The sequence below is a fragment of the Theropithecus gelada genome, chromosome 9 (assembly GCF_003255815.1).
Source record: "Theropithecus gelada isolate Dixy chromosome 9, Tgel_1.0, whole genome shotgun sequence".
Classification (NCBI taxonomy): domain Eukaryota; kingdom Metazoa; phylum Chordata; class Mammalia; order Primates; family Cercopithecidae; genus Theropithecus; species Theropithecus gelada.
The window spans coordinates 115,327,218-115,341,763 of record NC_037677.1 but is presented as its reverse complement, the minus strand read 5'-3'; the positions used below and the strand labels follow the sequence as shown (position 1 = coordinate 115,341,763).

General features: G+C 43.1%; 1 protein-coding gene across 1 annotated transcript in view; it reads left to right on the top strand.

Moving 5' to 3' along the window:
* Positions 1–1,398: 1,398 nt before the first annotated feature.
* Positions 1,399–14,546, top strand: part of CACUL1 (CDK2 associated cullin domain 1) — a 72,825-nt gene continuing 59,677 nt past the window's right edge. The window contains exon 1 of the mRNA XM_025396738.1: positions 1,399–2,250. Coding sequence (XP_025252523.1) covers positions 1,884–2,250 — 367 coding nt within the window. The 5' untranslated portion in view covers positions 1,399–1,883. The remainder of the gene's footprint in view (positions 2,251–14,546) is intronic.

Sequence of the window (14,546 nt, the reverse complement as noted above, 5' to 3'; positions counted from 1 at the left end):
TCTTCTTATACTTCTGTTCATTTTTGCTTAATATATTTTGTGGCTATATGGTGGCTATGATATAAATCCTTAGATATGTAAAGACTTGCTTTATGACACAGTATGTTAGAGACACTTTTTTGACTCTATCTTCCCTGTATATTGGACTTTTTTTTTTTTTTTAATGTAAAGACCCTTTATCTCATCACACGCACCCACCCATCTACCTAGAAAGTGTCTGTTGATGATAAATCATCAGTTGTCTGAAACAGAATTTGCCTTCTTCTGCCTTTCTTTTGCCACACATGTAATTCTAAGGTTTTATGTTTTCCCCTTCAGCATACCACTTAATTCTCTTTTCCCTTTTTTTTTTTTTTTTGGAGACAGTCTCACTCTGTCACCCAGGCTGGAGTGCAGTGGCGCGATCTCGGCTCACTGCAGCCTCGACCTCCAGGGCTCAAGTGATCTACCTCAGCCTCTGGAGTAGCTGGGACCACAGGCACACGCCACCATGCCCTGCTAATTTTTTTTAAGATACTGGGTCTGGTTATGTTGGTCTGGCTGGTCTCGAATTCCTGGGCCCAAGCGGGCCTCCCGTCTCGGTCTCCTAAAGTGGTAGAATCACAGGCCTGACCCACTGCGCCCAGCCCATTTTTTTTTTTTTTTTTGAGTGGAGTCTCACTCTGTCGCCCAGGCTGGAGTGCAGTGGCACGATCTCTGCTCACTGCAACCTCTACCTCCCGAGTTCCAGCAATTCTCCTGCCTTAGCCTCCCGAGTAGCTGGGACTACAGGCACATGCCACCATGCCCGGCTAATTTTTGTATTTTTAGTAGAAACGAGGTTTCACGGTGTTAGCCAGGATAGTCTCGATCTCCTGACCTCGTGATCCACCCACCTCGGCATTCCAAAGTACTGGGATTACAGGCGTGAGCCACCGCGCCCGGCGGGAGCCGGCATTTTTAAAAGTTGGATTGTTGGTCTCAGTGCATACAAGCGTAAACGAATTTTAAAAACACGCATGAGTAACTCCAACGCATTTCTTTTTTGCGCCATCCTGCTATGTGTGATTCGGTTTTTAGTCTGGGTTTTGTGTTTGTGTCGCGACAGCTGGGGACCGACCCAAGGAGCAGTCGGACCACAGGCCGCCCACGGCGGTCTCATCCGCTTATAACCTGCGACCCCGGGGTCTCTTGTGGCCCCGTATCTCCGTCCCAAGCAAAAGCCGGGGCTCTCAGACACTCAGAGGTGCGAAGGCCCGGTAGATTTGGAGGACGCGAGAAAAACACCTCCAGTAAGTCTGGCCAGTCCACAGATACTGCCAAGATCGCTCCGCGCGTCCTCAGGAGCCGGCCGGCTCATCGTAGTCATGGTAACCAGATTGCGACCGCGCGTGCGCAAGACAAACACCTTTGTCACGTGAGGCCTGGCCGGGGGCGGGGCCGGCGAACACCCGTCAGGACCCGTCGCGCCTCCCTTGTCAGTTCCCTGCCAGCCGAGGCGGGGCGAACCTCTGCCCTGTTGCGTGGGAGTGACTCACAGCTCCCGCCCCTTTTGGCTCTGCTTTCTTGCGGCCAGTCCCTCGCACCACGTGCCCTCCTGGCCGCGCCCCCAGCTGCCCTTTCCAACTGCCTGTTGGAAGCCGCTGTAAAATGTCGTGAGGAGCGCCGCTGCTTTACGGCTGCCTCTCCCAGCCTAGAGCCCCGGAGCGCCCACCGCCGTCAGCCGCGTCTCCAAGCTAGTCGGCCCCGTGGAGAGCAAGAGACCCTGCGCACCGCAGCCCTCTCCGCTGCGCCCATTCCTGTCCCCGGCGATGTGAGCTCGGGGAGGCAGCGGTGCCCGCTGGCCCGGGGTTGAGACGGGCGACAGGTGCCTGTGAGGCGGGCGGGTGCCGGGGGCCAGCAGGATGGAGGAAAGCATGGAAGAGGAGGAGGGGGGCAGCTACGAGGCGATGATGGACGACCAGAACCACAACAACTGGGAGGCTGCGGTGGACGGCTTCCGGCAGCCCCTGCCACCCCCACCGCCCCCCTCTTCGATCCCGGCCCCTGCCCGAGAGCCTCCAGGGGGGCAGCTGCTGGCGGTGCCCGCGGTCTCCGTGGACAGGAAAGGCCCCAAGGAGGGGCTCCCGATGGGACCGCCGCCACCGCCTGAGGCTAATGGGGTGATCATGATGTTGAAGAGCTGCGACGCGGCCGCCGCCGTGGCCAAGGCGGCCCCCGCCCCCACCGCCAGCTCCACCATCAACATCAACACCTCCACCTCCAAGTTCTGTGAGTCCAGCCTTTTCCAGCAGCCTTGGCTTTTCTCCACCTCACTCGGACGCCGTATCCACCCCCTCTTGGAGAAAGCCCCGCTTCCTTTGTTTCAGGCCTCGGTCTTTCCTCTTCTCCCGTCCCCCTTCGCCTCCGTGCCTCCCTCCCCCTCACCGTCCCCTCCCCCTCATTTGGTGTCTGCGGCCAGCGCCTGAGCGGCCCTGGCTTCTTGAATTACCTGGTCTAGAGAGGCAGCCTGGTACACACGGAGCCCCAAGTTCTACCAACGCGAGCCCTATCACAACTGGCAGTCTCTCAACATTGGGAACCGCTTTTCGCACCCGTCTTCTCTTGAAGTTTCACCCTCAAAGTGAGGGGAAAATAAGGCTGCCTGAGTCTCGTTAGGGAAAGGCCTTCAGTCTTTTGCAGCCAGAGAGAAAAAAGAAACCTGGCAACTTGTGTTCTTGTGCTTTTGGCTAGGCCGTGTTAAACAAGTCAGGACTTTGAAAGTTGACCTATATCTACGCCTCGTTCCTCCTCTTCTGTGTTACACCTTTGCATCCTGCTAGGGTAATGTGTGAGTTACTTTCCTACGCGGTGGCAGCTCCGACATTGTTTTGAAGCTAATAATGCATAAAATCACTCTTCAGAGCTTACACTCATAAGAATAAACCTTTCAGGATGGGTTATGTCTTGTGTCCAAACCCAAGATTAGGTTGCATGTTGAACTTTATGTTAGTGATCTGTCTTAACGCTCAATTGCAAGCAGAAAGATTTAAGACCAAAATCTGTTTTGTAATCCGAAACTGCCTCTGACCAGGATGTATGTATGCTTCCATAGCTAGGAAAAGAATGTGCTTTTACTTTGGGGTGTGTGTGTGTGTGTGTGGTGGTGGTGGTGATAGGATGTTGAAAATGAGATGTGACCATCACAGCCAGGTTTTTCTCTCCTATTATTAACTGCAAGTTTTGAATGGCATCTGGTAAGCAACTGGAGAGTTCATTTCTAGCCACTAATTTTATCAAGCTGTACTTGTCCAGTTAGCTGTGCAGAGAAAATATTTGCCTTGATGCAGATAGTCGGAATCTTACACACTGTGTGTGGGAACAGCGTGTAATTTTATTTGCCTCAAGATACTGCCTTAGTCAAAGACATTGATATGTAGGTTTGGTAAAATTTATATACGCTTTGTCTCCTTATTCATGATAATCATGTTTGTATTGTATAGTTTGTGTGTTGAAGGCTGTGTTGTGGAACCAGACCTTCTGTAGAGTGGCAGAATGACTTCACCTGAGTCATGAAGGAAGCTTGCTTTAGTAAAGTTCATTTGAAGAGTTCAAAAAAAAAAAAAAAAAAAAAGCATAAAGTTAGGAACAGAAATCAGTATAATTGAGAACAAAAGGATTTGTCACACCAAAAGATTATTTTTGTGAAAAGTTTAGTAAGCTAGGCAGACCTCTGATAAAATCGACAAGAAAAAAAGATGCCAATAAATGAAAAATGGAAAATAACTACAAATATCAGATAAAAAAAAGAACGTTATGAACTTAGGCTGGTAAATTTGAAAGCCTAAATGACAGAATTCTTAGAAAACTATTAAATGTGAAAATTGGTATCAGAAGAAATATCTTGAACTAATAAACTGAAATGGTAAAGATCTCCCTTTTTAGAAGCTCAGGATCCAGATACTCTGATGAGTTCCATCAGACTTTAACACTTAATTCTTTTTGCAAGTTGTCCTGGAAAATGGTGAGAAAAAACACCAAGTTCATTTTATGAGGCTTGTGAAATCTTGATTCTAAAACAGATAAGGACGTGTAAGAAGAGAAAATTATAGGTCTGTTTTACTTAGATAGAAATGAAAATACTGCAAAAAAATACTAGCTCATCAAATCCAACAGTGTGTTAACAGTCGTGATCCATAGAGTTAATCCTAGGATGTAAGCGTGATTTAACGTCTACTTTGTCGCTCTGGAAGTACAACTATTCCACTGAAATCAGGGAACCCCTTTTAATGGCAGTATTGCCCATCTTTAACCCAGAATTACAAGGGACAACCACCACAGCATTTTTTTCAGTAATTATATTTAATTATTTATATATTTCTCAGTTGGTGAAGGACCTTCTCAGAGCACAGTTTAGGGAGTAAGAGTGGGTTAGAACATGACAAATTCATATTCCTTTCTTCATATGTCTGGACTCATTTCTCCACCTACTAAGGCATTTCTATTCTGACCACCTCTTCCTGACTCTTCTTCCTTTTCCTCTCCTCTTTTTCCTTTGTGTCCATTTTCTTCCTCCACACCTCTTCTCCTTCTCTTCCATTCAATAGAGTGTACCCATTTTAGGTGTGCAGTCTAATGCATTTTAACCCATGTTACCGTCTGGCGTGGAGTTTGATTTTACCCTACTAATAGCTAAAAGGTAGCCTATTACAATTAAAGGTTGACTATCCCTCATCCGAAATGCTTGGGACCACAAGTGTTTGGGATTTCAGATTTTTTTTGGATTTTGGAATATTTGCATTATACTAAATGATTGAGCATCCCAAATTCAAAATCCAAAATTTTCCAATGGACATTTCCTTTAAGCGTCATATTGGTGCTCAAAAAGTTTCAGATTTTGGATTTTTGGATTTAGAATTCTCTGCTTGTATTACTGGGCGCTGCTGACATAAGCTGGGGGACTCCTGGGTGAGAGATGAAGGAATTTATTTTTCTTACCGTAGCACACAGCATGAGAATTGCTGTATTTGCATAGGTTCTCCCTTGCCCCAAGTCCCAAGAAGGTGACATGCTGTGGCCAAGATGGATGCTCTCTCAGTGGTTTTGTGTTGCAGCTGAAGAACATCAAACTTGGGGAATCCACTACTTTTATAGAAAGCGGTAGCAAATCTGCTCTTTGTCTAGGGGGAGATGTTATCTCGTCTTTCAAGGTTACCAGGTACAGAATGGCCCAGGTTCAAGAGTGATTGGTCATGGCCTTGCATTCCTGGCATACTCAGTAAGACATGTGGGAGTGCGTGTGGCCCACGGAGGACTGTCCAGTGGTAACCACCACAACAACCAAGATAACAGTTCTGTCACCCTGAAATACTTCCCTATGTCTCTCTCTCTCTCTTTTTTTTTTCTTTTGAGACAGCATATCACTCTGTCGCCCAGGCTGGAGTGCTGTGGCACAGTCTTGGCTCACTGCAATCTCCGGCTCCCGGGTTCAAGTGATTCTCCCACCTCAGCCTCCCGAGCAGCTGGGATTACAGGCACACAGCACCATGCCTAGCTAATTTTTGTGTTTTTAGTAGGGATGGGGTTTCACCATGTTGACCAGGCTAGTCTCGAACTCCTGGCCTCAAGTGATCCACATGACTCGGACTCCCAGAGTGCTGGGATTACAGTTGTAAACTACCATGCTCCGCCTTCTCTGTGTCTCTTTGCAGTCAGTTAACCCTGCCTGCTTCCCCCAGCCCAAGCATTCCTACTGATCTGCTTTGTGTCACTGTAGGATTTCATATAAATGAAATCATACAATGTGTATTGTTTTGTGCTTGACTTGTTCCTTCTTATTCTGTTCTTGAGATTCTTCCATGTTCTCACATGTGTCAGTAACTTATTCTTTTTTCTGGCTGAGGAGTAGTATTTTTTTTTTTTTTGATACCCCAAAGTAGGTTTTTTTTTTTTGTATTTTTTTTTGATTTACCAAAAAATCATTAATTTGTTGGTCATTAGTTTGATCATTTAGGTGGTCTCTGGTTTTGGCTGTTATGAACACAGCTGCTGTAAACAACCATGTACAAGGTTTGATGTGGGTAAAGGTTTCATACAAGTGGAATTCCTTGCTTATATGTTATTAACATAAACTTTATGAGAAACTGCCAAACAATTCTTTAGGGTGGTAGCACCATTTTACACTCCCATCAGCTGTATATGACAGCTCCAGTTGCTCCACTTACTTAATTGGCACTTGTGCTGGTTAGGTTCTGCATTCTTGGTATTGTCAGTCTTTTAAAGTTTAGCCTTTCTAGAGCATTGGTCCCCACCAGGGACCAGTTTCGTGGAAGAGACGATTTTTCTGTGGACTGGGGGATGGTTTGGGGATGAAACTGTTCCACCTCAGATCATCATATCTTAGAGTCTCATAAGGAGCGTGCAACCTAGATCCCTTGCGTTATAGGGTTGGCGCTCCTTTGAGAATTTAATTCCTGCACTGATCTGACAGGAGGCGGAGCCCAGGTGGTAATGCTCACCAGCCCACAGCTCACCTCCTGCTGTGTGGCCTGGTTCCTTCCAGGCCACCGACCGGTTCCCACGACCTGGGGTTGGGGACCCCTGTTCTAGAGGATAAGTGTAGTATCTCTGTGTGTGTTTACTTTGCATTTCTCTTTTACATGTGCCGTTGGCTTTTTCATGTGATCATTTGCTTGCGTTATAATTTTGTTTGTGAGCATCGGCTCACATCTTTTGTTGTTTGTCTTAATGTATGTAAAGAATTCACTGTAAGTTTTGGATACAAGTTTTGTCAGGCATGTATTATTACTGTTTTCTCTCTCTGGCTTGTCTTTTTTTTTCCTTGATGGTGTCCTCTGAAGAGTAGCTGTTTTTTAATTTTGATGATGTCTAAACTGTCAGTTTTTTCTTCTCTGGCTGTTGCTTTTTGTATCCTAAGAAATATTTGTCTGCCCCAAAGTCAAGATATTTTCTGTATTTTTTCAAGCAGTTTTATGGTTTTAGCTTTTATGTTTAGGTGTGTGATCTGAATTACGAGTTGCTATCTTTATAGTGTGAGATAAGGATTGAGGCTCCTTTTTTACATATGGATATCTAATTGTGTTGGTACTATTTGTTGAAAAGACTATCCTTTTCTTACTGAGGCAACTTTGTCAGAAATAACTGATCATGTATGTATGGGCGTCAGTTCTGTTTCATTAATCTTACTTAGTCCATCATATTTAGGATTGTTGAATATCTTCTTGATGAATTGACTGTTTATCATGATGGAATGTCTGTCTTTATCCTTGTTAATATTCCTTACCCTAAAGACTACTTTTACTTGTAGGCATTCTAGGGTTTTTTTAAAGGATTGTTGTTTGCATAGTGTATTTACCATCATTTTACTTTTATTTGTGTAAAGTACATTTCTTGTACACAGCATATGGTTGGATCTTGCTTTTTTAAAATCCAGTCTGACAACCTCTGCTACCATTGTGTTTAATGTAGTTACCAATATGGTAGGGTTTAAATCATACTGTCTTGCACTTTTGTTTACTCTTTGTCCATCTGTTATTTTAAAAATCTTCCTCTTTTCCTGTCTTTTTTTTTTTTTGGAGATGGAGTCTCGCTCTGTGGCCAGGCTGGAGTACAGTGGCACGATCTCAGTTCACTGCAACCTCTGCCTCCCTGGTTCAAGTGATTCTCCTGCCTCAGCCTCCCAAGTAGCTGGGATTACAGCCCTGCACCAACACACCCAGCTAATTTTTGTATTTTTAGTAGAGATGAGGTTTTGCCATGTTGGCCAGGCTGGTCTTGAATTCCTGACCTCAGGTGATCCGCGCACTTTGGCCTCCCAAAGTGCTAGGATTACAGGCGTGAGCCACTGTGCCCAGCCCGTTTCCTGTCTTCTTTTTTTGTTATTTTTATGATTCAGTTTTGTCTCCAGTTTGGCTTATTAGGATGGTTGTTTTGCTCTTTGGGGGTTACTCTAGGATTTATGATTATGAAAGTTTTACTTATAACAGTCTACCTTTAAATAGTATTAGACTACTTATAATATAAAAACCTAATAGCGGTATACTTCCATTTATCCACTCTTGTCCTTTATGCTATTGTTGTACATTTTACTTTAATATATGTCATAATTCCCCAAATACACTGTCATTAATTTTGCTCAAAACAGTCATTTATCTTTTTTTAAAAGTTGGAATAAGCCAGGCATGGTGGCTTATGCCTGTAATCTCAGCACTGTGGGAGGCTGAGGTAGGTGAATCACGTGGTCAGGAGTTCAAGACCAGCCTGGCCAACGTGGTGAAACCCCGTCTGTACTAAAAATACAAAAATTTGCTGGTTATAGTGGTGTGCGCCTATAATCCCAGCTACTCAGGAGGCTGAGGCAGGACAATTGCTTGAACACAGGAGGTGATGGTTGCAGTGAGCTGAGATCGCACCGTTGCATTCCAACCTGGGCAGCATGACAAGAATCTGTTCCCATCCCGGCCCCCCAAAAAAAGTTGGAATGAAATTTATGTAACACACAATTAATTATTTTAAAGTGAGTAATTCAGTGGTATTTAGTACATGCCCAGTGTTGTGCAACTACCTCTGTCTATCTAGTTCCAAAACATTTTCATCAACCCAAAATAACATTCCATGCCCGTTAAGCAATTAGTCCCATTTCCTCACTTCTCCCTGCCCCTGGCATCCACCAGTTTGCTTTCTGTCTCTATGGGTTTACCTGTTCCAGATCATTGTGTGTGTGTTTTGTTTTTGTTTTTGTTTTGAGATGGAATTTCGCTCTTGTTGCCCAGGTTGGAGTGCAGTGGTGTGATTTCGGCTCACCGCAACCTCCACCTCCTGGGCTCAAGTGATTCTCCTGCCCCAGCCTCCCGAGTAGCTGGGACTACAGGCATGCACCACCATGCCCGGCTAACTTTGTAGAGATGGGATTTCTGCCATGTTGGCAACGCTGGTCTCGAACTCCTGACCTCAAGTAATCCGCCCGCCTCAGCCTCCTGAAGTGCTAGGATTATAGGCATGAGCCACCTTGCCCAGTCTCCAGATATTTCATATGAATGGAATCATACTGAGATTTCTTTGAAATAACAATAAACTGGAGTGTAAATCTTTTGTATTTACCCAGATAGTTGCCATATCTGTCCCTCTTCTTTCCTTTGTGTAGATGGAAGTTTCCACCTCTTATTTTTCTTCCCTCTTTAGGGAAGAAAATATTTTTATAATGTAGTTATATTATACTTTTTTTCTTATATTTTTAATATTTTTTATAATGTAGTTCTTTAATATTTCTTATAATGTAGTTCTGTTGGCCTTCAATTTATTCAGCTTTTGTCTGCAGAAATCTTTATTTTATCTTCATTTTCTAAGGATATTTGCTGGATGTAGAATTCTAGCTATACAGCCTTTTTTTTTTCTTCTATAAGCACTTTAAAGATGTCAAGATGTCTTTCCATTGTCTTCTGACCTGCATTGTTTCTTTTTTCTTTTCTTTTCTTTTCTTTTCTTTTCTTTTTTTTTTTTTTGAGACGGAATGTAGCTCTCGTTGCCCAGGCTGGAGTGCAGTGGCGCGATCTCAGCTCACTGCAACCTCCACCTCCCGGGCTGAAGCAATTCTCCTTCCTCAGCCTCCTGAGTAGCTAGGACTACAGGCACACGCCACCATGCCCAGTTAATTTTTTGTATGTTTAGTAGAGATGGGGTTTCACCGTGTTAGCCAGGATGGTTCGATCTCCTGACCTCGTAATCCACCCGCCTCAGCCTCCCAAAGTGCTGGGATTATAGGCGTGAGCCACGGTGCCTGGCCACTATCACAGTTTAAAAAAAATTTTTAATTTTGAGACAGAGACTCACTCTATCTCCCAGGCTGGAGTGCAGTGGTGTGATCTTGGCTCACTGTAGCCTCTGCCTCCTGGGTTCAAGAAAATCTGGTGCCTCAGCTTCCTGAATAGCTGGGATTACAGTCATATGCCACCATGCCCGGCTAATATTTGTATTTTTAGTAGAGACAGGGTTTCACCATGTTGGCCAGGCTGGTCTCAAACTCCTGATCTCAGGTGAGCCACTGCACCTGGCCTTATTGTTTCTTTAATAAATGTCTTTATAGTCTTATCTTTGTTTCTCTCTATTTATGTCCCTTTTTTCTCTGGGTCCTTTAAAAATTTTTACTTAATCTTAAGTTTTCAGCAATTTTTTATGTTCTTTTTGATGTTTATTTTTTGAATTTGTGGGGTTTTAGAATTTGTCAAATTCGGAAAATTATTCATTATTTTTTGTCAGAACCCCCCTGCCACTAGTTACACATATGTTATATCACTTATTACTGTACCATGTGTCACTGAGGTTCTTTCTGTTCATTTTCGTAAAGATTTTTATTTTTATTTTTTTTACTCTCTGTGCTTTAGTTTGGATAAATTTTAATGCTATGTCTTCACGCTAACTGATGTTTTCTTTTTCAGTATCTAATCTGCTGTTAATCCTGCTCTTAATCAGTGAGAGTTCCAAGTGTTTTTAATGCAGGCTGACAGTCCAGGTTTCAGTTAACCAAGCAAACTGTTAGAACTGTACCCAGCTTCTTGAAGTAGTATAGTGAAAAAAGAATCTTTAGTAAGTGCATTCCTTTTAATGACTTGTCTCATCTAAAGTTCTGTCTTCATTATTTAGCACCTTCCGAATCCATTCCCACATGTATTCCCAGATTTCTGCTGTATAATGTATTAAAGTCTTATAGTTCTTTTGGAATGTAAGCTGTCTCCTATTTATTGAGGGTTGGTACTTATTCCCTTGGGAAATCTGATTCTAGTTAGAGATCTAGAGACAGTGAGTTCTGCTTAGAGAGAGAATCTTTTTTGTGAGGTTTCAGGTAATAATATGGCAAGGTCTTCAATCAAGTAAAGTTAGTCTCATGTTGGGAAGGAGGGGTGTGTAAGCAGGGTTTCATGAGGTCAGGGTTTTCAGATTGATCGTGCTCCACCAAACTGGCCCCGTTTGTGCTGGGATTACAGGAGTGAACCACTGTTCCCGGCCAAACTTCAGGATCTTATTGGAGATCTTGTCTTGCTATTTTTTGACCTGCATCATATAAAATGACATTGATGAAACTGTAAGAGAAAGCCATTTTAATGTTTACTTAAGGCCCAGTCCCAAATCTCTAAAGAAATTGAATACTGTTTATTTACTGTAAACTCTGTAAACCGTAGACCATATGTATTCACATTGTAAACTGTTAAGCACTATGTAAAAGTTGATTGTTGATATCCTTTTATGGTATGTCTTGACAGGGCAAACTGGCCTTTCATTTTTCTTCCTGCTTCTGTGGACATTTGGTTATTAACCTCTGTAGATAAAGTTGAATAGATCTGTAATATGTAGTTGCAGGTATGCTGATTCATCATCTGAATGGCATTTTATTAAGTATTTATTGTATGCCAAAGTAATATTTTAGCCTCTGGTAATGAAGAGACACAGTTTAATGTGGGAGATGACAGAAAGATAATTATGATACATTATGATTAAATGCTATAAAAGAGTTATGTATTTGGTAGCATTCAGGAAAGAGAGTCTTTATAAAAATGAATAGAAGTTGGCCAGGAGGATGGGGGTGGGGATGGGGAAGCTGGACTGGAAGAGACTTCCTTGCAGAGGGGCAGCCGGTGCCAAAGACCCAGAATTGAAATTATTTTTGGAATACAGAGTATGAGGAGAGAGTGGCACAAATTAAACATGGATAGATAGAAAAGGCTAGATAGTGAAGGACCGTGTTAGAGGAAGGATTTTCTTCTGTAGTAATGGGAGGTTTCAAGGGAGAAATTTGCTTTAGTGTCTTAATTTAGAGCGGAGAGAGAATGAAGGCCTAGAGGCTAGTTAGGGGTGTTAGAATTTCTGTAGTCTAGACAAAGATGAAGACTTGAACGAATAAAATTTTACAAGACAGGAGGTTTAGGTTTCAATTTGGAGATATTTAGGGACTAAAATCTACAAAATTTGGGGGGTGAGGGAAGGAAGATGAAGATTAAAGATTGCTGGTTTGGATGATGGGTAGCTGTCAGTGCCTTTGACCCAGATGTGAAGGAGTAAAGGTGTGAAGTGAGGGTTTGTGTGTGTGTGTGTGTGTGTCTGTCTCTTTTAAGGTGTCTATGGAACAGTCAGGTAGAGAGGTCCAGAGGCAGTTGGTAAATTCTGAGTTTTCTCATTTCCTTTGCCTTAGAATATTGGAGATACTATGAAACAAAATTTATCCTGAAACAAAAATTTAATTTCAATAGATTTTGCTTTTCCATTTCTGAGGATTTGAGATTCACCAGACTCTTTGTACTTAAAAAACAAAAACAGTACTTTGCTCTTATTAAAATAATACAGGTTTATAATTTTAAAACTCAAATTATGCAAAAAGACACATAATGAAAATCAGTGGTTCCTTTCCCTACCCCTTCCCATTCCTAGACCTGTTACACAAAGTCAGTCATTTAATTACGATTCATTTAGCTGTTTCTTCTGGTATTAGCCACACATTTCAATGTGGTGATATTGTTACTGCTTAATTTATCATTCTTATATTGTCTATTGACTTCCAGGATTTAATTCTTTTATACCTCTAACATACCTTACCTTTCTAGTTCTTTTACTATCACAGTTTTGTTTTGTTTTGTTTTGTTTTTTGTTTTGTTTTTTTTTTTTGAGATGGAGTCTTGCACTGTCACCCAGGCTGGAGTGCAGTGGTGTGATCTTGTCTTATTGCAAGCTCTGCCTCCCAGGTTCACCCCATTCTCCTGCCTCAGCCTCCTGAATAGCTGGGACTACAGGCGCCTGCCACTACACCCAGCTAATTTTTTGTATTTTTGGTAGAGATGGAGTGCAGTGGTGTGATCTCGGCTCACTGTAGCCTCTGCCACCTGGGTTCAAGAAAATCTGGTGCCTCAGCTTCCTGAGTAGCTGGGATTACAGTCATGTGCCACCATGCCCGGCTAGTTTTTGCATTTTTAGTAGAGATGGAGTTTTGCCACGTTAGCCAGGCTGGTCTTGAACTCCTGATCTCAAGCCATCTGCCTGCATTGGCTTCCCAAAGTGCTGGAATTACAGATGTGAGCCATTGCACCCGGCCACAATTTGTGGTTTAATCAGTAAGCCATATTTACATTATAGCTATGTAAATATTTACTGAAGGGCCTAAAGTGTACTCAGTTTACATTTTATTTTACATAGAATGTTGTTAGTTGCCTTATTTGTATTGGCATAATTATTGTTGAACTTACTCTTTTTTTTTTTTTTTTTTTTAAGATGGAGTCTTGCTCTGTCACCCAGGCTGGAGTGCAGTGGTGTGATCTCAGATCACTGCAACCTCCGCCTCCCAGGTTCAAGCGATCCTCCCACCTCAGTCTCCTCAGTAGCTGGGATTACAGGTGCATACCACCACACCCAGCTAATTTTTTTTGTATTTTTAGTAAAGACGGGGTTTCACCATGTTGGCCAGGCTGGTCTCGAACTCCTGACCTCAGGTGATCCACCTGCCTCAGCTTCCCAAAGCGCTGGGATTACAGGCATGAGCCACCGCACCCAACCGAACTTAACTCTTAAAACTTCTCAACAGCTTCGTTTGATTCACCATGTACCTGGCACTGGTGTTTTTGAAATGCTCGAACAAATCAGCTTTTGTTTTTGTCTGTCTGTGAAGCTTAGTCCTCTTGTTTCTGTTTATTGCTTAGGGTCAGTGCATAGTTGCCACTCAGGGACTTCCCAGATACTTGGAATGATTGCTTCTTCGTCTTCATTTTTATTGATGAATTTCCAAGTATGTGTATAGAGCATATCTTCTAGTCATTTCCTGAGAGTGTGTGGATAAAGTTTCAGGTCTTGGCATATCTAAAAATGCTGTTTTCACACTTGATTGATAGTTTGGGTATAGAATTCTTAACAGAAAATAACTTTTCCTTGGCATCTTAAAAGTATTGCTTCATTAACTTTAAGCACGCATATTACAATGGAGAAGTCAGGTGCCATTCGTTTTTTCCCCTTGAGAAAATTTCTGAGATTTAAAAAATATTAATGTGTTAATATTTCTCTCCCTTTACGTTTTCTTTATTCTGTTTTCTATGGAATTATTGGTAGTCAAATGTTGAATTTCTGTTTTGATCTTCTAAGTCTGTTAACCATATTTTGCTACATCCCCTTTCTCATAAAGCTGTGGGAGATTTTCTTGATGTTGTATTTTTAACACTGACTTTTTTTTTTTTGAGACGGGGTCTCCCTCTGTCACCCTGGATGGAGTGCAGTGGAGCAATCTCGGCTCACTGCAAGCTCCGCCTTCCGAGTTCACGCCATTCTCCTGCCTCAGCCTCCCGAGGAGCTGGGACTACAGGCGCCCGCCACCATACCCGGCTAATTTTTTTTGTATTTTTAGTAGAGATGGGGTTTCACTGAGTTAGCCAGGATGGTCTCGATCTCCTGACCTCGTGATCCACACGCCTTGGCCTCCCAAAGTGCTGGGATTACAGGCGTGAGCCACCGCGCTCGGCCTTTTTTTTTTTTTTTAAGAGCACTTGGGGCTGGGCGCGGTGGCTCACGCCTCTAATCCCAGCACTTTGGGAGGCCGAGGT